The sequence below is a fragment of the Stenella coeruleoalba genome, assembly GCF_951394435.1.
Source record: "Stenella coeruleoalba genome assembly, chromosome: 2".
Lineage (NCBI taxonomy): Eukaryota > Metazoa > Chordata > Mammalia > Artiodactyla > Delphinidae > Stenella > Stenella coeruleoalba.
In genome coordinates this window covers 131,311,598-131,339,528 of record NC_137147.1, presented here as the reverse complement: position 1 = coordinate 131,339,528, position 27,931 = coordinate 131,311,598, and the positions used below count along the sequence as shown (strand labels likewise).

Genomic DNA, 27,931 nt, shown 5'->3' with positions numbered 1-27,931 from the left:
GCTCTTTTTTTTATTTTAAAGCATTGACTAGTACTCCATTTGCTGAGTGGTACCACAGTTTATCCATTCACCTACTGAAGGACTTTTTTTTTTTTTAATTAAGTAGGTTGCACTGGACCTTAGTTGTGGCTGATGGGCTTCTTAGTTGCGGCTTGAGGGCTCCTTCGTTGTGGCTCGAGGGCTCCTTAGTTGTGGCTTGAGGGCTCCTTAGTTGCAGCAGTCAGGCTCCTTAGTTGCGGCTTGCGGACTCCTTAGCTGTGGCATGTGAAATTTTAGTTGTGGCATGCATGTGGGATCTAGTTCCCTGACTAGGGATCAAACCTGGGCCCCCATGTTGGGAGTGCAGAGTCTTAACCACTGTGCCACCAGGGAAGTCCCCTGAAGGACGTTTTGATTGCTACTAAGTTTTGGCAATTATGAATAAAGCTTTCATAGATATCCGTTTGCAGGTTTTTGTGTGGACGTAAGTTTTGTTTTGGCCACACCACACAGCATGTGGGATCTTAGTTCCCTGACCAGGGATGGAACCCATCCCCCTACAGTGGAAGTCCAGAAGAGTCTTAACCGCTGGACCACCAGGGAAGTCCCATTGTGTGGATGTAAGTTTTCAACTCATTTGGGTAAATACCAAAGAGTGTGACTGCTGGATTGTATGGCAAGAGTATGTTTAGTTTTGTGAGAAAACGCCAAACTGTCTTCCAAAGTGGCTGTACCATTTTGAATTTACACCAGAGTTCCCATTACTTCATATCCTCACCAACATTTGGTGTTGTCAGTGTTTTGGATTTTCACCATTCTAATAGATGTGTAGTGGTATCTCATTCTTGTTTTACTTTGCAGTTCCCTAATGACATATGATGTAGAGCATCTTTACGTGTGCTTATTTACCGTCTGTATATTATCTTTGGTGAGGTGTCTATTCAGAACTTTTGCCCATATTTAAATCAGTTTGTTTCTTATTGTTGACTTTTAAGAGTTCTTTGTGTATTTTAGATAACAGTCCTTTATCAGATATTTTTTTTTTGCAAATATTTTCTCCCAATCTGTGGCTTGTTATCCTTTTGATGAAGAAGTTTTTAGAAGCAATTTTCAACTCATTTATTAGACATCTACTCTGTGCTAGACATTGAAGTAGAAGCTGGGGTTGTAGCGGTAAGAAGACCAGACATGACCTCTGTACTCAAAATCAAGAAGGGAAGACAAAGTAATCAGGTGCGTGTGGTCAAGTGCTGTAATGAAGTCGATTCAGGGTACTGTGTTGGTGCTAGGAAAGTTAACCAGTTGGAGGAGATCCAGGAAGCTTTCATGCTAACTTTTATTGAGCATTTATTATGTTCCAGGAACTATCCCAAGAGCTTTATTTTACAATTACTAATTTAATCCTTCCCAACAACTCTGAGATTATTACTGTTGTTATCATCATCTACATTTTATGATCTGGGAACTGAGGCACAAAGAAGTAATGGTGGAGGTGGGATTTAAACCCAGGCAGGAATTCCCTGGCTGTCCAGTGGATCAGACTCTGCACTTTCACTGCCCGGACCCAGGATTGATCATTGGTTGGGGAACTAAGATCCTGCAGGCCGCACAGTGCAGCCAGAGAATTTAAAAACAAAAACAAAAAACAAGAACAGGCAGGGGAGCTCTAGAGCCTGTACTCTTTACCACAGCACTGTACTAAAGTTTCTTGGAGGGGTTGGCATTTAAGCAGAAAATCTAAGGGTGATTGGAAGCTAATCCGGTAATAGAGGAAGAGGTCCTTAAGTCAGAGGGAACAATGTGAGGACAGGCTAAAGGTCAGAAAGAGCAGGGCAAGTTCAAGTATCCGAAAGTAAGTTATAAATAGAGCAAAAGATATATGGCTAGGGAGGTAGATCAGGCCATAGAATAAATGCCTGGTAAGCCAATCTAAGGAGTCTAGTTTACCATATCCTAAGGAGGCAGGAAGCAGTTGACTTGTTTGAGCAGGAGAATAACGTTGGATTTTTATCATTGAAAGATCACTGAGAGAAATGGATTGGAGGGGAGCAAAGTTGGTTTGGGAGTCAGTTGGAGTAATAAGAGAGGGTTAATGGCCTGCACTAGGTAGTGGAATTAAAGATGGAGAGAAGTGAGTGGAGTTAGGATATACTGTATTTAGAAGGAAGAATTGTTACAGCTTTAGTGGTTGATTGGCTGTGAGAGTTGAGGAAAAAACCCAGATATGACTCTCAGATCATGGTTTGGGCAACTTGTTAGGGGATGGTGCATCCCCTGAAGAACTCCAGAGAAGCAGTATGGGAGGGGGCTGGAGGATCAAGGGAAAGATGAGTTAAGATTTGGATTTGCTGAGTTGGTGAGTGATTGATGAGACAAGTTAAGCAATTGGATATGCAGGTGTAACCTAATTATATAGGTCTAGCACTTAGGAGAGAGATTTGATACCTCTATCTCTGTCTGTATATCTGTCATTTTTATATAGATGATAAATTATTAAGCAATGGAAGTAAGAATGGACTAGTCAGTAATTTCAAACATTTTGAGAGAAGAAGTAAGCATGAAAAGTATTTGTTGGTAATTTTGGTGAGTGCAGAAGCCAGGATACAAGTACAGTAGTTGAGGTGTGTATGGGAGATGAGGAATTAGCTGGAGTGAAAGGTGGGATAATGGATTTTTAATTTTGGGTTTCATTAAAATTGGGAGAGCTTCAAACATGTTTTAAAGTTGACGGGAAGGAGCCCAGGAAAAGGGAGAGGTGGGAGAGGTTGGAAACGTTACTGAGAGGTGATTACAGAATGAAGTGTTTGACTAGATTTGAGAGGATGGAATCCAGAGTCCAGATGAAGGGATCAGATCCAGGAGGAAGGACCTGCAGCAGCTTCTACTGTGATAGAGTAGGGGTGGGAATTTCTGTGTTGGATATCAGGAAGGGGAAGCAGTTCTCTTCTGATGGCTTCAGTTTTCATTGCAAAGTAAGAAGCGAGGCTTTCTTCTGAGAGTAAGGAGCAGACTATGTTGGCAGTTTGAAAAATGTCAGAAGGGGATATTGGAAATAGTTGCTGTGGAGAGTGAGTGAGAGTGCCAACAAGGATGTCATAGTAACATTGCCAGGCAGAGGGCCCAGATAAGGTTGATGACCAAGAATATATGGTGGCGCTGGTCTGCATGAATTAATTTGAATTTAAGTAGCAGTGTTTTGAAGAGATTGAGATTCTTTTCTGAGCAGCTCTCTTACTGATTTCAATAGTTACCTTCAGATGTTTAAGATTTGGCTCCTTTTTTCCCCATAAAAGAGAGGGCCCTAAAGTCTACAGATGCAATGAATGGGTCATAAGATAATGAAATGACTTTCATTTAAAAACCTTTTCAGTAATGGGACCTGTATTTTTTTTTTTTGCGGTACGCGGGCCTCTCACTATTGTGGCCTGTCCTGTTGCGGAGCACAGGCTCCGGATGCGCAGGCTCAGCGGCCATGGTTCATGGGCCCAGCCGCTCTGCGGCATGTGGGATCTTCCCGGACCGGGGCACAAACCCGTGTCCCCTGCATCGGCAGGCGGACTCTCAACCACTGCGCCACCAGGGAAGCCCGGGACCTGTATTTTTTGTATCTTTTGTGATATTCTATACCACTTCTATTTAAAATAGGATTTTAGGGTTACAGAATTCTTAGAGCTGGAAAAGAGGCCTTTGATATCATCTTTTTGACCAGTGCTATTTTTTTTTTTAACAAGAGAATATTTGCTAAGTGAAACATTACAGGAATGACCCATATATAAAACAGCTAAAAATGATGGTGCTTTGATGAGAGCTGGTAATTAAAAACCCCAAATCTGGAGTCCAACTACCTGGACTTTAACCTGGCTCTGTTTCTTAGCTATGTAGCCACTAAGCTCCAATTCCCTCATCTGTAAACTCAGGATAATAATGGTACCTACATCATAGAGGTTTCTTGAATTTTAAATACGATTTTGTCTTAGTACAGGGCTCTATAATATTAGTTTGGTTAATTTGGTTAAAGCAAAGCTGGGGACCATTCTGGCAGCCCTACCTGCCTGGTTCTCACTTTATTCTATGCGGTCGTTCCTGAGGTGCCTCCCTGGATGGAGTATAGTCTGAAAACCATTGATCTAGTTTGTCTCCTTCAATTTGAAGATGAAGAAACTGGGCTCTGGAGTGAGGAATAACATTTTAAAGGTCACAGACCAGTTTCTTCTGCTGTAGGCTACACATAGCTGTTATTGCTGAATTAAGCTACATAACCATGTTTAGATGCTTGCAGCTTCTCTTTAGGTGGTATCTGAGAAATAGAAGATGGAACATTGAATTAGAAGAAAGCGTAGTATTAAAAAAACTATAAAGGAGTCAATTGATAAAGTAATATGGAGTGCCTTATGATATATGTAGTACTTAGTAAAGATTGATCAGATAGACGGACTGAGTAGTTTCTTATGTATATTCTTTTGTTGTTTATTCTTATAAATTTAATTTTGAATAGTCTTTTAGAAAGAATATGCAGTGATCCCTTGGAAGTTCTAAAAGGCTTGACAATTCCTTAGGACACTACCTAATTTATCTTATGTTAGAACTATAACTTATAGCAAATATGGGCCTTTTGCCACCAAATCTTGGATTTATTCTTTAAATGGTGATGAAAAGCTCATAATTTTTATGGCAAATGATGTGTGAAGCATAATCAAAAATATGGTGTCTGATATATATTGGTAATAAATAGTTTGTTACTGGCAATTCTTGTGAAATGTGATTTAAATCATAAATTATGCCATTGGGTCCTAATTACAAAGTTCTTTACAAGATATTGTGCTCTTCTGATTAAAAAAGAAGTACCGTATAATTCTACAGATGTATATTGGAAACAATATTGTTCTAGACTATGGGGATACAAAAGTGAACAGGCATGGTGTTTGTCTTCTAAGAACTTTCATGCCATCCCAGGAATTGTGAATTGTTGTGAATTGCTACAACTTTTCTGGAGAACAGTTTGCGTCAATCAGTATTAAAAGCCTTGAAAATGTGTCTATCTCTTGATCTAACACTCCTAGGAATTTGTCATAAGAAGAGAATCTTAAGAAGTGCATAAAGATTTCTAACCTTAACCGTAAAGAATTTCACCTCTCGTGAGAAGGCAATTTTTTTTATCGTAAAAAAGGAAAAGTTATACAAACAGTGACTTGATTTGGCAAAAACAAAAGTCTAATTTTCTCCCCTTTTCTTGCTCCCTTTGAGTGAACAGAAAGGGAGGAAAAAAGACAAGAAATGCTATCCACTGATACACAATGCAGCAATTTCTTCCTCTGGCATATTCTTCAGTGCTGTCCTCTTCCTCTTTCCATTCTCATTCTGTGGCTCTGGAAGCATTTCTGCCCCTGAAGGCTTGCCTTGGAGTCTCTGGCCCCCAGCTCTGGGATTAGGTTCATCAAGGATAGAGGGGGTTTAGGGGGCTGAGGAGAAGGAAGGGGTTGCAGTGGTAGAAGTAGGAGGCTTAGAGGAAGAAGGGCCTATTTTGTTGAAGGTTGCACAGAATCTGACTTAGTAATCCGTGGAAGCAGAACAGGTAGAGTAACTTGGCTAAGTTTCAGCCAAAAAGGTCTTACTGGACTAAAAGGAACTCTTATCTGTTGAGGATAAGTGCAGAGCTTTGGCTATGAGGATGCTCGTCTCTGCATTGTTTATAATAATAAAAAATTACTAATAACCCAAATGATTATGGAAACTAGTTGAACTGATATGCTCATATATTAATAAAAAGGTGAAGAATATAGCAATTGGTATATACAATAGAGTAAACAAAAAAATATGTATTTTGTCAGTTTAGTTGTGCAACCAGCCTTATAGTCCTGTATGTACCTGGCTTTCCTTCATTCATACCCTCTTTGTAAATTTCAAGCTCTGGGTACATTTTACACCCTGCTTTGTTCACTCCAACTCCAGATCTGAAGATTATTGCTGAATTTAAAGCCACAGAACCATGACATTTGATCATCAGTGCCCCTTTTTCTCATTTCTCATTGCCGTTTTCCACAAGGATAGTTCCAAAATTTTCTCCTTTCCTCGTGCCTGTGGTATGCTTCCTTATCCTTTCACATGGTAGGAATACCTAAACTTCCTTCCATTCTTCCTCTTGATTTTCTGCTTCATGATCGGCAGCTGCCAACATTTTGGCTCTCTTCATTAATTGAAAACTTATAATTGTATGTGAACAAGTCTTATAATTGTATGTGAACAAGTCTTAATTTCTCTTGAGAACTTTGAGTGCAGGGACCATTCTTGTTCATCTTTGTGTTTCTGGTGTTTGAAATTATTTCAAATGACCATGAACTATTGGTGGTCTCTTGATAGTCCACAGTAGCTATGGATGGTTATTAGTTGGTTCCAAGATACTGTCCAAAAGCTTCTTTTTTGAAGTTGGAAGCATATTTGAACAATTGAAACTTTAGCAAAATTGCTGTGTAGTATTGTATTTTAAAGGCAGATTTACATTATCAGTTATTTTGGTATTCATTTTGCCTGAAGCAACAGAACTTTAGTAATTGATTTCATAATCATTATTTCTAGATATACTGTACTGTTTAGCAGTATTGCTGCAAGTGAATGTAATTGGTAGTAGTTGATTCCCAGTTTGATGGTTAATGTGTTCTAAGGATTTTAAATTTAGATACATTTATCAGTTTGTTATTGAACATGGATTAGTGGGAAAGTTGCTTGGAAATAATAAAATTTTTTTTCTAACAGTAGAATACTAATTTGTATTCTCTGTTTTTATTAGGTAAGACTATCAGTAATAGAGTGATAGACACAGCCCAAATTTTTGCTACTGAGCAAGTATTTTATAAATACATTTATAAAACTGAATATTGCATACAGTTTTCTTTAAAGCACACATGCTTACCAATTAGAGTAAAAATAAAGTTTGTATTACAACATTCTTTTCCTTTTTTTCTTTCTCTTTTTAGGCCTCATTGCTACGATTTCAGAGTACCCTGGTAATAGCTGAGCATGCAAATGATACCCTAGCACCCATTACATTAAATACCATCACTGCAGCCAGTCGTCTTGGAGGTGAAGTGTCCTGTTTAGTAGCTGGAACCAAATGTGACAAGGTGAGAAATTTTTAAGGTCAACCATAGCAAATATAATCTCCATCAAGAGACAGGGAAAGATGGAGACAGAGAATTATGCTGAGGACTGTAACCCAAACTGGTCTCTGATCCTCATTAAATGCTGAATGTCACAACCGTTACTACGTGTGAAAAAAGGAACTAAAAGGTTTGCTCACCAGGCATTTTATCTTTTGAAATGAGGTAGAATACTTAATTTAGTTCCACTGGCACCATCATGTACCATCAGGTACCAAGTAGAGTGATAATATTTGAGTCCCCTTAGAGGTTAATAGCTGATCCCTTTTTGTATTGATGAATATGCTTGCTAATTGCTTTTAATTCCTGTAAGTGGTAAATCTGGAAAAAGTATCATGCGTGTTAATTTTTAATTGGTGTAAGAATTCAAGTGTAAGTATTATGCTTTCTAAACTATAGCTGCTACTAAAAGGTGTTCTTCATTTTGGTTGTTGTTGAAATAAGACAGTGACAGCTTTGTAAACTAACCCCCTGGAAAGGAGCTCTAATGTGGTATGCAGAGTCTGTACCTCTGGGCTGTAGTGTAGTTGAAATTGTACTTCAATTAAGCTTACCCAGCTTGAGCCGCCCGTTCCCTCTCACTATACAGGAGTTGCCAGTTGTATAGCTGGGGGCTTGGACCTCAGAGGAAGAAATCCCTAATAGAGCATGTTTCTTTTTAGAGGATTTAATTTATTTTTTATTAAATGGCATTGTTGCAGAGCATGTGATATAATGCAGGTTCAGAATGTTAGTGTTGCTTCTGTCCATATTCTTATGTGAAATTGGTATCTTAAAAGAATGTATTCAAGCAGGTTTGCGGTTATGTGGATTTCTTTACCAAAATCCTGCTAACACTTGTTGAATCTTATATAGTTATTAACCACAATGTATGATGATATAGCTAAGCTATCTTTTTGGTTGCCCTACTTTCAGATATACTAGTTCTGGATTTGATTATTTATTTTGCTGTGATTTTAAATAATTATTCTAATATGACTTAAAAATATTTGATGCTATTTTATTTACATTATTTTGAGAAAGATCAAAGCAAATCATCTTTTCTTCAGTTACAATTTTATTGTCGTGTCACATTTTAATCTTAAAGAAAAACAATCAGTACCTGTATATAGAGACTCTGTTAATAGCCTAGGCGTATTTCAGTTTTATATTGTTTTCTGTAGCTATCATAAACAGCAAGTGACTCTTCTGTGTAGTGCCTGAAGTTTTTGCTGGTTTTTTCTTTTTTTTTAAAAAAAAGATGGTTTTGATAGTACAAGATTGTCTTCCAGTGAACACTTGATTCAGAAGAGGTGCTTTTGCACTGCATTCTTTCTTCAGTGAATATTGTTACAATCTTACCCTCCATCAAGGGGGAGGGGACAGGAGGCACAGCATTTTATGCCTACACCGCAGTGAATCAGCATGGAGGTAAACAAGAAGACAGTAGACCATAATATGATTACCATGTTTCTCCTAAAGCAGAAACTAGTTATGCTGTAATTAAAGAGATTTAAAAGAAGGAATTCTAATTGTCTTCTGTATACAGGAAGTCTGAGTGGTCAAAAAGCTTATCCAGAACCCCATCCTGATTCTGAACAGAAGAAATGAGGATTTCAAATACAAAATATTTTGCTTCATCATAGATAAATATATGTCAGTGAGTAGGAACTCAGTGGTTCACAGGGGACTGTTATATAAGATTTTCTTTATTGCCCAGATTCACTCACTAATTTTAAAATCAGCAGAAATTATTATTGCCAGATAAAGTGCAGTAGTCTGTATACCAATGTGGTTAACTCCTGTTCTTTAGCTCTAGGAACCCTGAGTCTGAAGTGTATTGGCTGTGTTGTTATTGTGAAAGAATCTAACTGTTGCTTCATTTTCACCATTTCTAAAATGATGAATTTACATTTGCACTGAGTGAAAGGAAAGAGCACAATGTACAACAAAATTTGAGTAGGCAGCTGTGTTGATTTTGGTTTATCAATTAGTACTTCTCTTTTTCAAGGCAGGAATTTTTGTTTAAGGTCAGTGGACAGTAAGATCAATTGGCTTAAGATTTTCTTTGTTAAATAATTTTTTAATTTCTCAAATAGTCCTTTTTCCCATAAGAACAGTTTTTACAGTTGGCCATTAAGATTTTATGCTCTGTTGATAATTGTAGTGGTGGATCTATCAGTATCTTTCTGTTAGATGGATAATTGAAAACTCTTTTATTCATAGGTGGCACAAGATCTCTGCAAAGTAACAGGTGTAGCAAAAGTTCTGGTGGCTCAGCATGATGTGTACAAAGGCCTCCTTCCAGGTGAGTTTTTCCAGTAGAAATAAATAAGTTTATGAATTTATGAAATAAGTAAAATACTATGAAATGTGTTTATCAAATGTGTTTAATTCTCAGAGGAACTGACACCATTGATTTTGGCAACTCAGAAGCAGTTTAATTACACACACATCTGCGCTGGAGCATCTGCCTTTGGAAAGGTGAGAAGATTGAGACTGGAATCTGATGTCACTACTTGGAAGCATTAGATTTCATTGTGCTGAAAATGTACAACAGACTTTGTTTAGATAGCTAATCCTGGCTTTCAGAATTAATGTGATAGTTTTGCTAAAATTTATTCTTTCAAGATTTTGTTATAATTTCTGTGAGAATGCTATCTCCAGGCTTTCCATTTTGTCACAGAGACAACTCTGTTCTTTCAAGATTTTGTCATAATTTATTAGAATGCCTCTTCCAGATTTTCAGATTTTGTTATGGAGAAAAACTCTATTTAAAAAAAAATCATTTTTCTTTAAAAACAATGTTGAACTTTCTCATTGTGTGAATGTCATTTGTATTAGTAACCCATCATAAGAGATGGCTTTGTTTGGGTGACTGATGGATATTTAGAAAGGCCAAATTTATCTACTTGGGGGATTTGGGAAGGGCTGTGTGGTGGCTGAAGAATCCTTAGGGTAGAGAAAGGTGTAATCTGATCATGTGCATTGTGATATGTCTGAAGAAAGAATGTGCTATGAGATGGGTCGTGGTCTGCATGAAGTTTAAAAAAACGGAGGGGGAATGTAGGGGGAGCCCAAGAGAAGGAATTTGTCAGTGGGTCTTTCTTGCTCTCCCTGTGACCATGGGTATTATTCTAGCTCCCTTTTCTTTTATCCCATTCTTAATAAGCTGCAGCTTGTAGCTTTTATTTTTACCTTTAAAGATGGTAAATTAAGTTGTACACGAATACATTCTTATTATAAAAGATGCATACAGTAAAGCAGTATGCAGAGCAAGGTATCACAATTCCCCTTTCTTATTCCCAGCTCTCTTCCCTCTTCCAAAGTACTGGTGTTAACAGTTGTACATTCTTTTAAGCCTTTTCCTGTGGATTTTCAAATTATAATAAATGTACTTTTTTTTTTTTTTTTTTTTTTTACTTCTAGAATGTGATAGTATAGCATGAATTGTTTTGTGACTGGTGGTTTTCACTTAGGAGTATATCTTGAAAATATTTGCTCATAATGTGTCTATCTCATTTTTTAAATGGCTGCATAATATTTCATAGTTAGCCAAGGATGGACAGTTAGGTTGTTTCTAATTTTTTGTATTTATAAACTTTGCTGTGAAGAAACGTCCTTGTATATACCTTTGTATACATGGGCTGGTATTTATTTAGAACAGAGTTCTAGAAGTGAAATAGCTGGGTCAAGACTACGTGCTTTTAAAATGTTGATGTATATTGCTAAATTGCTCTCATGAAAGGATGCCTCAGTTTGCACTCCACCAGTTGCATAGCTTGCCAACACTTGCTATTGTACATTTTAACATTTCCCCCAATCTGATGTGTGAAAAATATATCTTTCAAAATTTTGCATTTCTCTGATTGATAGTGAGATCAAATATCTTTTCATATAGTTATCAGTCATTTAAATTTCTTTTTTGAATTGTCTTGATGTGACTTTTTTTCCTTTTACATTCACAATTGTAATTGATTTTTAAATATGAGTTTGGGGAATAAGATATAAGCTCTTTCATCAGCTAACCATGTCTAGTGGTAATAGCAGTGAGTTCCCAATACATTGATCCCTTTTCTTGCAAAATGAATAGTGTTTGTGAATATTTATATGTAGTGCAATATTGCTTCTAGACGTGAATCACTGCAAACATGTAGGGATCTTGCACTGTCACCCATGTGAATTGCTCTAGTTTGTTTTTAAGCTCAGAATTATCACTTTGAATTCATTAAATTTTTTCTTTTAAGATTAGTAGAATTTCTGGGCAATAACAGAATTTGTAATCTACAATGTAAGTACATGAGTTTAATGAATAATTGTTCTTTTACTAATAACAGTGTGACAACAATTAGGTTGTCACATTGCAGCCTATCATAAGTTTTCCCATTTTTGTGTGGGGTTTGGTAATTGCTAAGTAAGATGGTTCTATATATATGATATATGACTCTGGGCTAGTCATTTACCTTCCTGAAATCTGTTTTCTGATATGTAAAATGATGCGGTTTGGCCAAGTGATGTCTATGATCTACCAACTAGAAATGTTAAAATGGAATGGGTTTTTTCTATGGCAGGTTTCACTTCCCTTGGAAATGATTAAGTCAGAGGCTTGACATCCAGCTCCTGTACTTTGGATTGTTGTACATGAGCATTGAACTAAAAGATCTTTATGGACCATTCCATCTCTGAGAGTTTGGTTCTGTGTTGGGTGATTTAAACAATTTCGTGAGTCTGAGTTTCTGTGATGACAGTTTACCTAAAAGATTGTTAAACCAAGAAGGGGTGTTTGTTGTATCTGATTAGCTAGATTTTAATACTCTAGCCTTGATTGCTATGTTGTGGCATATGGGAGTTTTGAGAACAAAGGTCACATAATAGTAGCTGTTGCTGCAGCCTCTGAATGGATTTGGAATGAGGAAGAGTCCATCAGATTAAGCTAAACAATTGGCTGTGTAACAGTTCTTCACCAATTGTGTTTTCAAGATACCACACCTTTGCACTGGTATGCTAGAGTTTAAAAATCTGTCATCTTTTTGTGCATCAAAAGAAAACTGTGTTAGTTATTGCCTCTCCTTCCCTGAAACCATGTGGTTGAGCCTGTTGGATAGTGTAGAAATAGATCTGTTTACCATCCATCCTCTCAGGACATTCAGACAGAAGATCAGACCTGGAAAAACATGTGCCTTTAAGTACTGTGGTAAATTTTTTTCAAGAAGTGCTAAAATAAAACAAGGGATAATAGAAGTACAAAGTATATTAAATTTCAAGTTTAGAAAGTTCTAAAACTTTAAAAAGAAGCACGGTCTGCGTATCATAAAATTTGTAAGAGAATCTGCTCAGCCAGGTAACAATATTCCAGCAGTATTTCCTGAACAATTTAAAGAAGGTGGCTCAGGAAAAAGAGTTACTTACTGAAGTAGGCTTTAAATGCTGACAAATTTGGTTTGTTTTAAAAGCACGTGTCTTCTAAACCTCTTATTTATCAAGTTAGAGCTATGTTTAATGGAATTTTAATTATCTTCCCAAGCCCTTTATTTCCTATGAAATCTTAATTTTTTCTAATTGTGGATTTATAAACTAGAGTACTTTTCAGTAGCTCTTTTATCATGGTTGAAAGGGGATTACTATATAACATAGGTAGCAATAGATTGAAAATTAGAAAATCTTTATAGATTTTCAGATGCAACAGGAGGAAATTTGATTCAGGCTTTTAACACTTGTTAGCATCGATTTATGTAGAACTGCTTATTAGATACGGGGCAGAGACACAAGAAGCAGAAGACACACAACCTCTGTTCTCAGGGTGCTTTATAAATTTAGTTGAGGGTCATATAGTATGTATATTAAAAAGTATTTTAAAACAAAATACACGTTAGTGCCAATTAAATAGTATAATTGTACATGTGTGCAAGAGGATGAAGAATAAAGGAGTGATTAGAGGATAATCCTGAGAGAATTCTTAGAGGAACAGAGAGTTTGGGGATGGAGTGAGGAGAGGAGCTTGAGTACTGTCATAATGAAAGTTTGCCTGCTAGAGGTAGTATCATGTGCTGAGTTTAGGAGATGCCATGGAGTAAGCTCTCTGTAGAAAGTAGTGTACAATTCACCTTTTCTATTTATGTGATCAAAGCAACACTTCACTTTTAAAATTACACGTAGATGGTGTCATCATCTAAGAGAACCTCTGAGTCTAGAAAGTATGGATATTCATTCTTCACTAACTGATTCTGTTTTAGAGCCTGAGAGTCAGAGAAATTTAGAGCAGAAGCATAGAGATTCTCTTCCTCTCTTTGTGAGGTGAAGTAACTAAGGCCTGGGAATATTGTGGCTTGCCCAATGGTCCCTGCTAGTGGGAGCAAAGTTACCACATGTATGTATTCCAAAGATGTTATATGCATATACAAGGAAAAGCACGTACATTAATTTTTGTTGAGATGTGTGTGTGTGTGTGTGTGTGTGTGTGTGTGTGTGTGTGTGTGTGTGTGTATAGAGAGAGAGAGAGAGTGGCATTGTGTACTTTTCTCATTTTTAAAAATTATATGGATGAACTATAATTTATAAACCTATCCCCTATTGATGGACACTTAGGTTAGTTTTGGTCTTTTAAAATGCAACATCACTTTTTAAAAAGGTGAAAATGTCTGCTTTGAAATTTTTTGTTTCATGTACATTAAATAAACATATACAAGTATGTTCTTTCTCAGTATTTGAGAATTTTACTACTACTCTAAATATTTTTCTATATTATCTAAATTCAGTAGTCTATAACTGTCACACTTCATAAATGATGATCATTAAAGCAAATATCGTATCATAATTCAGCATACTGAGTTAAGGTAATTTATTGCTATAAAACTCTTAATGTAAGAGTAATCATCGACTCTTACTTATGCTCAAAGACTATCCAAAAAGTTGTGCTTGAAATTGTGATTTGTCTAAAGATGCATGTGAAATACAAAAGATTCAAATTAAAATTTCTACAGAATTTCCATTTAGAGAATGTTATTGCTTATACTTTATAGCCATCCATCAGCATGTATGTGTGTAACTCACTACTTATTTTGCTTTTAGAACCTTTTGCCCAGAATAGCAGCCAAACTTGATGTTGCCCCTATTTCTGACATCATTGCAATCAAATCACCTGACACATTTGTGAGAACCATTTATGCAGGTGAGTACCCAAGGAAAATAATTAATCAGTATGTTAAATTTTTGAAAACTTTAAAAGAAGAGATTAATCTTGAAGATAGGATTTTGAAATATGGACCATCTTAAAGATTTCTGAGGAAAATCTTAGTCTTAGAATTGCTGCTGGACCATGACATGACATTCTCTCTGGTAAATCTGGAACACACTTCTTTCCTTCCTGATCATTCAGTGTACAGAGTGAGATTTTTCCAGTGATCAATAAAAATTAGATTTACTATTTAGTATATTTTGTAAGTGGCACCTGGAAAAGAAAATTTTCTATTTTTTTAAGTAGTATTTTCTTTTTTTTTTTTTAACATCTTTATTGTAAAGTAGTATTTTCAGTCTTCTTTGCTGCTTCTACTTCATTTCCATCTGCATTACGATATTCATTTTGGTATCTCTTTAGTTGATCTTTTGGTAAGCATGCTGGTCTCTAGTGGGGCTGGAGAAGGCAGTGAACTCTTTGTTCTTTCTGATCGAAGTTGTGTGTTTCAGTATAAATGGGCAATTCTCAAATCAGATCTTTCATCGCTAGTAGTGTTTAAAGGAAAATATTTGGTCATAGTTTAGGTCACTCTTAATGTGATTGCTAATCCATAAGAAATGTTTCAAATCCTTTAAAAGTCTTGATGCATCACACTTCCTGTCCTTTATGCCTGATCATGTTTTCACTTATTTTCCTCCCTTAGCAAGGCATAGTAGCTTCGTTCTTAGTAAGTTGTTGCAGCTCATGTTGTTGAGTTACTGATTATGTTGTTTTTGGAGAAGGAAGCTTTTGTTTATATTCCTTTTAGGAAGAGTGTACCTGATTAGTGTGACTGCCTTTTCCAGTTTGTTTCTTCCACGCAGGTCAGCACTTGTTCTATTTTTAAAGACATCCAAGGTTATACAGAGAGCCACTGATATGTTTCTTCAGTGTGTAGTCCTTTATCCTATACTTAGTAAAGGTAGAAAACAAGTAACTGGTCTACAGTTATTTCTTCCTTCTCTTTGTGAAGTAAATTCTGAACTTCAAAGGAATATTTGGGAGGTTTTTTGCCTTTCATGGTGGTTTTTTAAAAATAAATGTGCATTACAGGAAATGCTTTATGTACAGTGAAGTGTGATGAGAAAGTGAAGGTGTTTTCTGTCCGAGGAACATCTTTTGAAGCTGCAGCAACAAGTGGAGGTAGTGCCAGCTCAGAAAAGGGTGAGTGTTCCTTTGAATTTGTTTGTATTTATTTCAGTTTTTTAGTTTTTAGCTCAGAGATTATATTAGAATAAGAGAAGGCTTCTAGTTAAATTTCTAATGCAGAGTGTTTGAGAGCTCAATCTAAATATTATTCCCAAGTTTATACAAAAATAAGAAATATTTATATCATTTTTGGTCCTCGGATATTTGCTTTGGTGTACATCAGAAGGGTGGGGGGGGCATTAAGATTAATCCGTTATGTTGATGTAAAGATTTTTTACTCCCCTCTCACTGTTGCCTGTTATAATAGAGATTCAATATAATGGAATAATGTAATAATAGTAAACTTATGGAAGGCGTTATACTTTAACATATACAGTATCTTGTTGAACCCCATAGAGAGAGGCTTATTCCGATTTTATAGCTAGACTCAGAGAGTTAAATGACTTCTCAATGAGCTAATGAGGTGAAGGCTGGAATCTAGTTGTCTTTCATAAAATCAGAGAGAATGAAATTAGTGGCATAAAAAATTCACAGTAACTAGCAAAGTTAAATTTCCTGGAATTAATTCTTTGTGTATTTCTCTTAAAAATTTTTTTACTGTAGAACTTGAATTCATGCTCTATGTTTTGTTATATGTATCAATATATGCAGCATCAAGTGCTTCCCCAGTGGGGATATCAGAATGGCTTGACCAGAAATTAACAAAAAGCGATCGACCAGAGCTAACAGGTGCCAAAGTGGTGGTATCTGGTGGTAAGTGGAATATTGTAATTTATTAATTTTAAAAAATGATGTAAACTTAAAATACTTTGCTTTTATTAGTACTCATTTAAGAGGAGCACAGGTGTTTTTTCAAATGTAAGAAGTAGGTAAGTTGCGAATATTAGTCCCATTTTACCGATTAGGAAAATGAAATCATGAGTTTAATACACAGTTTGGACTTTCTGTTGCAAATCTGTGTCATTGGCACCAGGGGGAGCATGGTACAAATCTCTCAACTCCATAGCTTTGTCTTTTTGACTGACTTCTGTGTTATTCAGAAGAGTATGGTTGACTTCTGAAATCACAGAAAGAACTGGTTGGAATCTCAGGGCTGTGCTGTGTGATTCCCACCTTTCATTCTACTTTGAAAGACCTCCAGTGCAGTCCAGGTCTCGCTGTGTTGTATGATTCCCACCCTTCACTCTTCTTTGAAAGACCTCCAGTGCAGTCCAGGTCTCTATGGATAACTCTTTGAAAGTTTTTTCACATTTAGTATCAAAGCTGTTAATATTGCACAAGACTTGCTTCTTTTTGTATGTCATGTTTCTTACTTAAAAAAAAAAAAAGACCAAGAAACAAACAAAAAGGCCCACATTTTATAGCCTGCTGGCTTTTTAAAAAAATAACTGCTGTGATTTAAAAATTTTCCCAAACTAAACATCAAATGAAATAATTAAACTTCCATACAGCCTCCTATTGCAAGTGGCATTGAGAGGAAATAATTTAATATTTCAAAAAAGGTATATCTGAATAGTTTATTCACTTATTTTTTTAAGAAATGTTTATTGGGTATATGTTCTCTGCCAGGCCCATTGCAAAGTGCTGAAGAAACAAAGAGGAAAAGGCAGATTGTTCTTGCTGTTGAGTTGAAAGTCTAGTGGAATGACTTCCATGAAAATAATAACTTCTTTCAGTTGTTCAGCTAAGTATTGCTAAATATAGCAGTGACCAAGATAGGTAAGGATCTTGTATTGAAAGAGTTTTTCTTCTAGTGGGGAAGACTGATTTTAAAGACTGATTATACCATTAGTTAACCAGTTAGTTAATTACAGTAGTGTTGAATGCTTTATAGGGGAAGTACAGGAGTATCATGGGAGAACTCAGGAAAGGCTTTATAGAGGAGATGGTAGTTGTGTAATATGAAGATTCACTCATGTATACGAAGTTCAAAATTTTTATGGAATGGAGTTTATATTTGCTCAATTTTTTTTTTCATCTTTTTAAATGAGGTCGGGGTTTGAAGAGTGGAGAGAACTTTAAATTGTTGTACGATTTGGCAGATCAACTACATGCTGCAGGTAAAGTTACTTTCCTTAGTAGAAAAATGTTCCCATTTTGTTGGAAATATTTTTTCTTCATTATTTCTTTTGTATATAAGTCATTCAAAGCTGCAGATTTTTTGCTTTCTCTGGTTTTCAACTTTTCTCTCTGAAACAGTTTTTCTTAGTCTCCAAGTAAATGGTGTAGCGTTCAGTGAAGAGAGGTTGTCTATGTTCTTTTTTATTATTTATATGACACACTTAACATTTGCCACATTTTAGTAGTTTTTTCCATTAAAAAAAAAATTAAATGTCAGCTTCATCGCCTACTTCAGATTCAGGAATGCCTTATTTTTCCCTTTATTGGTGGTCTAACATAAATCTCTCATACAAGTAGAAACTAACATTTAACATTATTTTTTTAAATTTATAGGGAAGAGACACCTTGTTATTAAAAGTATATTGAGAATGGAATGATGTTTTTTGAAAAATCAGAAAACTAAAAATATTTTAGTTTTTAATTATACAACCATTACATGAATATGTTCTTCTTTTTATAAAAATATCTGTTTTGTTCTCCCCCCCTTTGAGAGTTTTGTGTATAACTTTCTAAACTTTTCCTGTGCTTTTATATTACCTAATATGTGTACCCATAGAAACAGTTATGGTTTTGTCTGAATAAAGGCAGGATATCGACTCTTTATAATCAGATGGTGGTATTTGACTGAGGATATTTCATTCATTCATTCATTCACTGAACAAATATTTATCAAGTGTCCGCCATTTGGCAGGCACTGTTTTAGGAGCTAAGCGAAAGCAATGAACAAAATAAGCAAAATTATTCTCTTACAGGTCTAGAGGCCACAGGTGTGTTGACATCAAGGTGTTGGCAGAGCCACACTCCCTCTGGGGGTGAATCTGTTTGTTTCCAGTTACCAGAGGCTGCCTTGGCATCCCTGGGCTTACGGCCGCATCACTCCAGTTTCTGCCTCTGTCCTCATATTACTTTCTTCTCTCTGTATCTGTTTCATATCTCCTTCTGTGTCCTTCTTACAAGGATACTGTGATGACATTTAGAACCCACCTAGATAATTCAGGATAAGTGCCTTCTCCCAAGATCCTTAATTTTTTATCCTATCTGCTGTCATACAGGTAATATTCACAGGTTCTGGGTATTAGAAAGTGACTATATCTTTGGAGAGGCCATTTTTCTGCCTACTACAGACAGTAAACACAATAAATTAGTAAATAATATAGTGTGTTAGAGGGTAGTAAATGCTATGAAAATAATAGAACAGGAAAAGGAGAAGGAGGAGGATTGGAGGGGGAGGATTGCAGGTTTAAATAAGCTGGTCAGAGTATGCCTTAATGAGGAGACATCCGAATAAAGGTTTGAAGAAAGTAAGGAAGCAAGTCATGAGGAAATCTGAGAGAGAGTGTTTCAGGTAGAGGGACCAGTAAAGTGCAAAGGGCTTTTTGCTAAGGCAGGAAGGTGTCTGGCCTCCGTGATGAATAACAAGGAGGCCAGTGTGGCTGGAATGAAAAGTGCAGAAAGGGAGAGTGGTAAGAGATAAGATTGGGAGTAATAGACCAGATCACATAGGGCTTGTAGGCCTTCGTAAGGAGATTGGTTTTCTCTGAGTAAAATGGGGAACCATTGAGCAAAAGAGTTGCATGATCTGACATATATTAAAAGCATCAGTCTGGCTACAGTTTTGAGAATAGACTATAGGGTGATAAGTCCAGTAACAGGGAGATCAATTAGAAGACTGTTTTAATCATTCAGTGAGAGATGCTCATGGTTTGGACCGGGTTAGTAGCTGTAGATGTGGGGAGAAAGAGTTTTGGGATATATATTTGAACGTAGAACCATTGGGATTTCCTGATAGACTGAATATAGATTATGAGGAAAAGTTTTTATCTGGCAGCTGGTAGGATGGAGTTGCCATTAGCTGAGATGGGGAATACCCCAGGTGGCACAGTTTCCAAGGATAGACCAGCAGTTGAGTTTTGGGCATGCATTCAGGCCACCATATGTGCAGGTTCTGCATCCATGGATTCAGCCAACCATGGATCAAAAATATTCGGGGCGGGGGCTTCCCTGGTGGCGCAGTGGTTAAGAGTCCGCCTGCCGATGCAGGGGACACGGGTTCGTGCCCTGGTTCAGGAGGATCCCACATGCTGCGGAGCGGCTAGGCCCGTGAGCCATGGCCGCTGAGCCTGCGCGTCCGGAGCCTGTGCTCCGCAATGGGAGAGGCCACAACAGTGAGAGGCCCACGTACTGCAAAAAAAAAAAAAAATATTCGGGAGGAAGAAATTCCAGAAAGTTCCAAAAAACAACATGAATTTGCCTTGCACTGGCAGCTGTTTATATAACATTTACATTGTATTTATAATTATTTACATAGCATTTACATTATTCAGTATTATAAGTAATTTAGAGATGATTTGAAGTATAGGCATTGCACTTCGCAGATATTACATTTTTTACAAATTGAAGGTTTGTGGCAACCCTGCTTTGAGCAAGCCTATTGGTGCTATTTTCCCAACAGCATTTGATCACTTAATGTCTCTTGTGTCACATTTTGGTAATTCTCGCAATATTTCAAACTTTTTCATTACTGTTATATTTGTTACGATATGTGATCAGTGACCTTTGATGTTACTATTGCAAAAAGACTGTGACTTGCTGAAGGCTCAGATGATGATTAACATTTTTTAGCAATAAAGTATTTTTAAATTAAGGTACGTACATTATTTGTTAGACATAATGCTATTTCACATTTAATAGACTACAGTATAGTATAAACATAACCTTTATATGCAAAAAAATCCATGTAACTTGCTTTACTGTGGTGGTTTGGAACCGAACCAGCGATATCTCTGAGGTATGCCTGTATACGTAGGTTATATGCAAATATATGCCATTTTATTGTACATAAGGGATTTGAGCATCCTTGGATTTCAGTATCCTTGTGGGGCGGGGTTCCTGAAACCAGTCCCCTGCGGATACTGAAGAATGACTGTACTAAGTTTTGAGATGTCTAATAATAGACATCCTAATAGAGATGTCAATTAAGCAATTGGTATAGGAATGTGGAGTTCAAAAGTTTGGGCTGGAGATAGAAATTTGGAAATCAATTGCGTTTCTTTGGCATTTGAAGCCATGAGACCAGATGAACTCACCAAGGGAACTAACTGAGTGTAGATATAGAAGAGGTCCCAGGACTAAGCCTTAGACTCTGCAAGATTAAGAGGTAGGGGAGAAGGGGAGAACGAAGACCAAAAGGAATGGGTAAGTAAGGCAGGAAAATCAGGATAGAGAGTATGATGTTTTGGAATCCAAATGAAGTGTTTCAGTAAGGGAAAGAGTGATGACCTATGTCAAATGCTGCAAGGACGGAAGGTCAAGGAAGGTGAGGACTGAAAGGTGACTAATTGATTCAGCCACTTAGAAGTCATTGGTGACTTTGAGCAGTTTTAGTAATGGGGGTGGTGGGTAGTGGGGGCGAAAACCTGATTGGAGTGGGTTTAAAAGAATGGTCCTAGGTAGTAGTTACCTGGTTGTATTCACTTTATGATCAGGCATTGAGCAGTAGCACGTTTGTGATTTGTGTGCTTTTCTGTATGTGTGTTATATCTTAATAAAAAAGTTTTTAGAAATAGAATGGGAGGCCTGGCATTGGAGACAGTGAATGCAAACAACTCTTTAGAGGCTTTTAACTATATGGGAGAGCAGAGAAATAGACAGTAGCTAGAGGGGGAGTGGGACGAACAGAGGGACTTTTTAAAGATTGGACAAATAATAGCATACTTACATGCTGATAGGAGTGCTTCAGTTAAGAGGGAGAGATTAATCATACACGAGATAGACAGGAGAGTTACTGGAGGGATGTTCTTGAGTAGACGAGAGAGAATATGAACACAGCTGCAGGTTGATGGGTGAATGTGTTAGTTGGAGCATGTGGAAACTCTTCTGATTGTTTCAACTTTTTCAGTGAAATAGGCAGAATCTTAAAGAGTATTGGAAGTTTGAAGAGAGAAGGAAAGATATGAAATTATACCGATAGTTTAAGAAAGATGGAGAGAATTAAGGCCTATTTATTTAAAGGAAAACCCAGTTAACATGGCTGAGTATTGGTGTTTTTCTCCAGCCATGCAGAACTATAGTAGGACAGGTATGGAAAAGGTGGAAAGATTGCTTAATCAGTAACCAGAGATGGAGGATTTCCACTTGAGTGTGATGGTACAAGAGGAGGGCAAAGAAATTAAAGACATTTGCAGAGGAGTGATTAGAGTCACTGATCATAGAAATTAAGCTGGGTAAAGAAAGAAGAGAGAACATGAGGGGAGAGAGGGACAATGAATACAATTGTGGATCCCAGTGTGGTCAGAGGGTTGTTGGAGTAGGGTACTAAAAATAGTCAGCTAGAAAGGGGAGGTCACAGAGAGACTTTGGAAATCAAGATTATTGAGGGATGTTGCTAATGGGCTGGTTGGGGATATGACCATGGGCAGAGTGAAGGACAAGATGACTGGAGGAGAGTTGCTCAAGGAACTGAGAAGCCAGGGTGTCAAAGTCTTCAAGAATTAAGACTAGTATTGGAGAAAGTGACAAAGACCCAGAAGCTAAAAATCATTGAGGAATGAAGGGGATTGACCTGCTGGTTGATAGATGACACAGCAATATATGGGTGACATGATCTGATGACATGAGATTCGAAGCTGAAGGGTTTTAAGGAGGGAGGAGGGGAAACTTTCTGAGAGTGGCAGTGAGGGCCTGGTGTACCACCTCTAGGCCCAGTGGTATGAAGATGGTGGCAGGCAAAGCAACATCTGCTGGAGAGGGCTGCAGGGGAATCCTTGTCCTCAGGGAACATTTAGACAGATAGGTGGAAGATACAGAGACTTGTGGTTTGCTGGTATCAGGCTGTGAATTCCAGAAATCATAGTGTAAGATTTCAGGAATTGGGGAGCCATGGGAGAAGGTGCAGATTGGGGAGCATGCAGGGCATTGTGGGGATCAGTGTATGGGTTATGAAGGATAACCTTTGAGTCTGGGGCTTGTTGCAGTGACTAATGTAAGTGAAGGGCAGAATGTGATCAGTCCTGACTGACTCATGATAGGTAGTGGAGGTGAGTCTGTGAGTGTTAAGAGGTAGTGAGGAGTATTCACTAGGGCTCCCCCTTTTTGTCCTCTCTAGATGGAGATGAAGAGGACCTGAGGCTCATTGTTGACCCCTGCTGGGAGTGGGGTACCTTTTCTCCAAGTACAGGGCCCCTTTTGACTCCTGCTGAATGAGGATAGAAGGCTAGTTAAATTCTCATTTTTATTTTTAGATAGAAAATACTGGTTAAGCCTTTATCTTGTGTTGTATGTAACTCTTTTCTTTATCTGGTCCTAGGGGTAAAGATATTATAATACCTTTCTTTAAAAGCTGTGAAGTTACAGTGTAAAGGAGCATTATATAATGACGTCCCAAACAGGTTATAATGTATGTTTTATGTATGTACTATATCAATCTTTTTTTTTTTTTTTTACTGTTATCAGTGAATATTCCAACTAGTTGAATAATAGAGCTTAAAAAAATGACAAATATTTTTTCCTTAGTTGGTGCGTCTCGTGCTGCTGTTGATGCTGGCTTTGTTCCCAATGACATGCAAGTTGGACAGACAGGAAAAATAGTAGCACCGGTAAGTATCGCAATAAAATACGCCATGCAGAATTCTATGGGGATAAGAACTGTATATATTTGTGGAACAATCATCCCTGTGATTGGTGCCCTATTCAATGTACCTAAGCAGTTAGCCATTACCATGGTGAATGTGTCCTTCTCACAGGTCTGTGGATTTCTTGGCCTCAGTAAAACACAGAGCAGTTCTTAAATCCAGCATTGTTTTTCACATTTTTTAAAGCAGTGGAATAGTTTGTCAAATTTATGTCACAACACTAAATATAAAATTGATAGAAGCAGCATTTTATTATTAAATGGATTTTACAAGTTCACGTTAACATTTATTTACCATAAAGCCTATATATTATAAAATCTATCAGTAAAACTGATGAATCTATATTAATGAACACAGAATCTCAAAATTGGGAGCCGTGAGTGACAACTGTGGTCTTATATCTTCCTGAACACCTAGTTTATTTCTGTATTATGTCTAGTTGCATGAAATTCAGAAAATTCTTATCCATATGGGTAAGTGATACTAGACTATTCAGTTAAAACTATCCAAAACTTACAAAAGGAATACTTTGGTTTCAAAGTTGAATCACTAACAATATCTAATGATTGTTCACATTTCTTAGATGATTCAGGTTTTCAGTGAATACAATTCTCAGCCAGTTTAAGTCTTTATTGTGTGGAGGAAAATGAATTTTTTTATATATTTCAAAAATTTTTTAATGTATTTCAAAATTTTTTTAATGTATTTCAAAACAGGATATTAAGTCATATCTGTTTTTAAAAATCTCATATCTCAGTGCCCTGTTCCATCAGAGGTTCATTCAAAGTTTCAAAATAGGCAAAAAATTTGTCTTGCTTTTGAAGTTTGTTTTGAAGAGTGTTCAGTCTTTTGCCCATTTTAAAATTGGGTTCTTTGTCTTTTTATTGCTTCTTTATTCACTTTCTTTTGAAGAGCAGAAATTTTTAATTTTTATAAGATCTAACGTATTGATGGTTAATGCTTTTTGTGTTATTCAGCTTATTTGAAGTCAGATAAGATCTCAGAATGTAAAATAGTTACTCAATAAACAAAGTCACAAAACCATGTGACCCATTTGCTTGTGATACTGCATTAGTCAGGCTGTGAGAGCATTTATTGAGCAAGTAAGCTCAAGCCTTCCCTAGCATTTAATGAGCTGTGGCACATAGGTATTTTTTTTGGTAGAAATCTTGTTTGTCCTAGTTTACATGAATAGATAATCTTTAGGCTTGAATTTATTTACAAAAAATCAGACCCACAACCTTCCTAATCAATAATACTTCTACAAGGAAGTATGGTGGGAGACAAACTTTTATTTACATTGACTTTTCAGTAACAACACACTTGTTATTAAGTAGGATAGCAGAATGACAGGGAATGACCAGTGGCATCCTTACCTGTATTGTAAATAAATGCCATACAGTCAGCTTTCTTCAACATTACTGTCATGAATATAGGATTATTGAAAATTTTTCATAAGGAATTTAAATACATTAAAGGCTTTGAAGACTTTCTTTAACATAAATCATGTAAGCCCCAGAGATTCTGATTCATTAACTCTGAGTTAGAGTTTGACATGTATATATATGTGTACATATTTATTTTTGTGTGTGTGTGTGTGTATTTTTCTTTAAGACTTTAAAGCCTTTTTGAGATGATCTCAAGTTTACAGAAAACTTTCAAGGACAGAGTAAAAGCCTTTATTTTTGTGGACTATTTGAGAGTAAGTTGCTGAGATGATTCTCCATCATCTCCAAATATGTAGGACATTGTCCTATAAAGCCACAATACAACTTTTAAAATTAGGAGATTAACATCAATTTACATTAATACTATCTAATCATCAGACCTTGTTCAGGTTTTGCCAGTTGTCCCAATAATGTCCTATATAGCAAAAGGATGTATTTCATACTATCAGATGGTACACAGTTTCATTGTGTCTTATTAGATTTTCACTTTGACCATTTGGTTAAATTTTTCATAAGGAATTTAAATATATTAAAGGCTTTGATATCTGTCAAACCTCTCCACTGTAAAGTTATTTTTCCCTTTGTAATTAATAAGTGTTTTATGAGGAGGTACTTTGAAATGATGTGAATATTCCAGTTCTCCTCACTTTCAGTTTATTTATTTATATTTATTTATAAATGAATGTTAAATAAATATTCATTTCTTTATAATAGGACTTATGGTTCCTGTTTTATTCAATGGGTGAAAATCTGTTGTTATTATTTTAATTGATGTAAAAATTGTTCCACATTTGGCCAGTGAGAACCCCTTCAAGGTGGTTTCTGTATCTTCTTGACATGTTCCCATAATTCTTTGAGGCCTTTCTTACTTACTGGCAGAGTAAGATGTTTCAGGCCTTTTGTACCTTTCCTATCCCAGCCCTGGCATCAGTCTTTTCTCCAGGGAGTCCTGGCTCCTTTTAGTGAAGAATAGTATGAAGCTGACATCTGGATATTAATTGTGCTCGTTGCTATTCCCAGGACCCCTCAGTGAAAAAAGCTAGGGAATGTGTGTAGGTATGTATATATGTATGCAGATATACACACATATGTATTCATATACACATACAAACATTTATATCTATTTCACTATCAGTCTATCTACATTGAAAACCATGAGTTCACAGTGACATCACCAATTCCAGTCCAAGGTCAATTCTGACTCTCCCTTTCCCTGTTTGTAATGCCTTTCATTGGCAGTAAAAAACCTGGACCCTGCCAATACGCTAACCTGCACAAATGTTCTCCTTGCCCCACTCAGGCTCCCACACCCTGCACTGAACATTCAGCCCTCCTATATAGATAACCCTACCTACCTTGCTTGGACTCTGACACCCCTCTGGATCATTTCTTCCCAAAGTAGTTGTACAGTTTTATATTTTCACCAACTATGTATCTGGGTTCCACTTGCTCCTCATTTTCACCAACATTTGGTATTTTAGCTGTTCAGGTGCTTGTGTAGTGGTGTACTTTATTGTGGTTTTAATTTGCATTTTCCTGATATCTGTGATGATGAACACTGTTGTGTTATTGGCCACTCAGATGTCTTCCTTACAAAGTATCTGTTCAGATGTATGGCACCTTTTTTATTGAATTGCTTGTCTTTTTGTTATTGGGTTGTAGAAGTTTTTTAAAAAATCTATTCCAGATATGTTACTTGTCATATATGTTTTGCAAATATTTTCTCCCAATCTGTGGCTTGCCTGTTTATTTTAATGGTATCAAGATGAGGAACTTCCCTTCTGTTCCCGATTTGCTGAGAGTTGTTATCGTGAATGGTTGTTGAATTTGGCAAATATTTCTCTGCATCTGTTGAAATGATCATGTTTTTTTTCCTTTTTTCTGTTAATTTGGTGAATTACATTGGTTGATTTTTGAATGTTAAACCACCTTGAGTTACTGTGGTAAACCCTACTTGATCATGATATGTTATCCTTTTAATACATTGCTGGTTTTGATTGACTAATATTTTTTTAAAGATTTTTAGGTCTGTCTTTATCAAAATAATCTGTAATCCCCCCCACCCAATATCTTTGTCTAATTTTGGTATTGGCATTATGCTGGCTTCATAAAATGAGTTGAAAGATATTCCCTCCTGCTATATTTTCTGAAGGAAAAATCTGTGTAAGATTGGTTTGTGTGTGTGTGGGCTGCTTTTACTTTTTGGCTCTTATGAATAATGCAGATAGGAACATTCATGTACAGGTTTTTGTGTGGACATATGTTTTCATTTCTCTTGGATATGTACTGAGGAGTGGAATTGCTTTTCATATGGTAACTTTATGTTTAACCTTTGAGGAACTGCCACACTGTTTTGCAGAGCAGCTACACCAATGAACCAACTCTTAGCTTTGTTAATTTTTTTCATTGTTTTCTTTTTATTGATTTTTGCTCTTAATTTTCTTCCTTCTAATTACTTTGGGTTTACCTTGCTCTTAAGGTAGAACTTTACTTCATTAATTTTGTATTTTGCTTGTTTTTAAATGTAAATATTAAAGACACAAATTTCCCTCTAAATAGTACTTTAGATGCATCCCACAAATTTTGATATATTTTCATCATTCGTTAAAAAAATTTTCTAATTTAGAAAATTAAGAATGTTTAATTTCTATATATTTGTGATTTTTTTTCCTAGATAGCTTTCTATTACTGATTTCAAATTTAATTTTGGTGAGCATCTCTTTAATATTTCAGTATTAGAATTCATTGAGTCTTATTTTATGGCCTAACAAATGCTCTATCTTGGTGAATATACCTTGTGCACTTGAAAAGAATGTTTATCCTGCCATTAGCCACTACAAGAATAAAGATTAGTGAACTTGAAGATATGGCAGCAAAAACTGTCCAAAATGAAACACAGAAAATTTTGAAAACACAGGAAAAAAATGGACAGAGCCTTGGTGAGCTATGGGACAACTTTAGGAGGCCTAATATATGTGTAATTGGATCAGGAAAACTATTGGAAGAAATAATGACCGTAGAATGTCCAAATTTGATGAAAACTATAAATCCACAGGTCTCAGAAGCTCAACAAACCCCAAGAACAGGAAACAGGAATGAAACTACAAGGCATGTAATAGTCAAATTGTTTACAGGATGATAAAAAGAAAAAAATTTTTTTCAAAAAGGAAGTCATTTTATTTTTAGTACATTTGCTTTGGAGGGAGAGCCAACTAATTGGAAAGAGTCCATAATTTAACCAACATCAGATCTCCTTGC

The 27,931-nt window shown here is 36.4% G+C and overlaps 1 protein-coding gene across 2 annotated transcripts in view; it reads left to right on the top strand.

Annotated features, from left to right (window-relative positions):
• ETFA (electron transfer flavoprotein subunit alpha) overlaps positions 1-27,931 on the top strand; it is an 88,624-nt gene that overhangs the window by 6,745 nt on the left and 53,948 nt on the right. For both annotated transcript variants that reach the window (XR_013827090.1, XM_079913005.1), the window contains exons 2-9: positions 6,951-7,097; positions 9,339-9,420; positions 9,514-9,596; positions 14,181-14,280; positions 15,379-15,489; positions 16,126-16,227; positions 17,466-17,534; positions 23,107-23,189. Coding sequence is in view for 1 of the 2 variants with exons in the window: in XM_079913005.1 (XP_079769131.1) it covers positions 6,951-7,097; positions 9,339-9,420; positions 9,514-9,596; positions 14,181-14,280; positions 15,379-15,489; positions 16,126-16,227; positions 17,466-17,534; positions 23,107-23,189 (777 nt within the window). In the remaining variant the exon portion in view is untranslated. The remainder of the gene's footprint in view (positions 1-6,950; positions 7,098-9,338; positions 9,421-9,513; positions 9,597-14,180; positions 14,281-15,378; positions 15,490-16,125; positions 16,228-17,465; positions 17,535-23,106; positions 23,190-27,931) is intronic.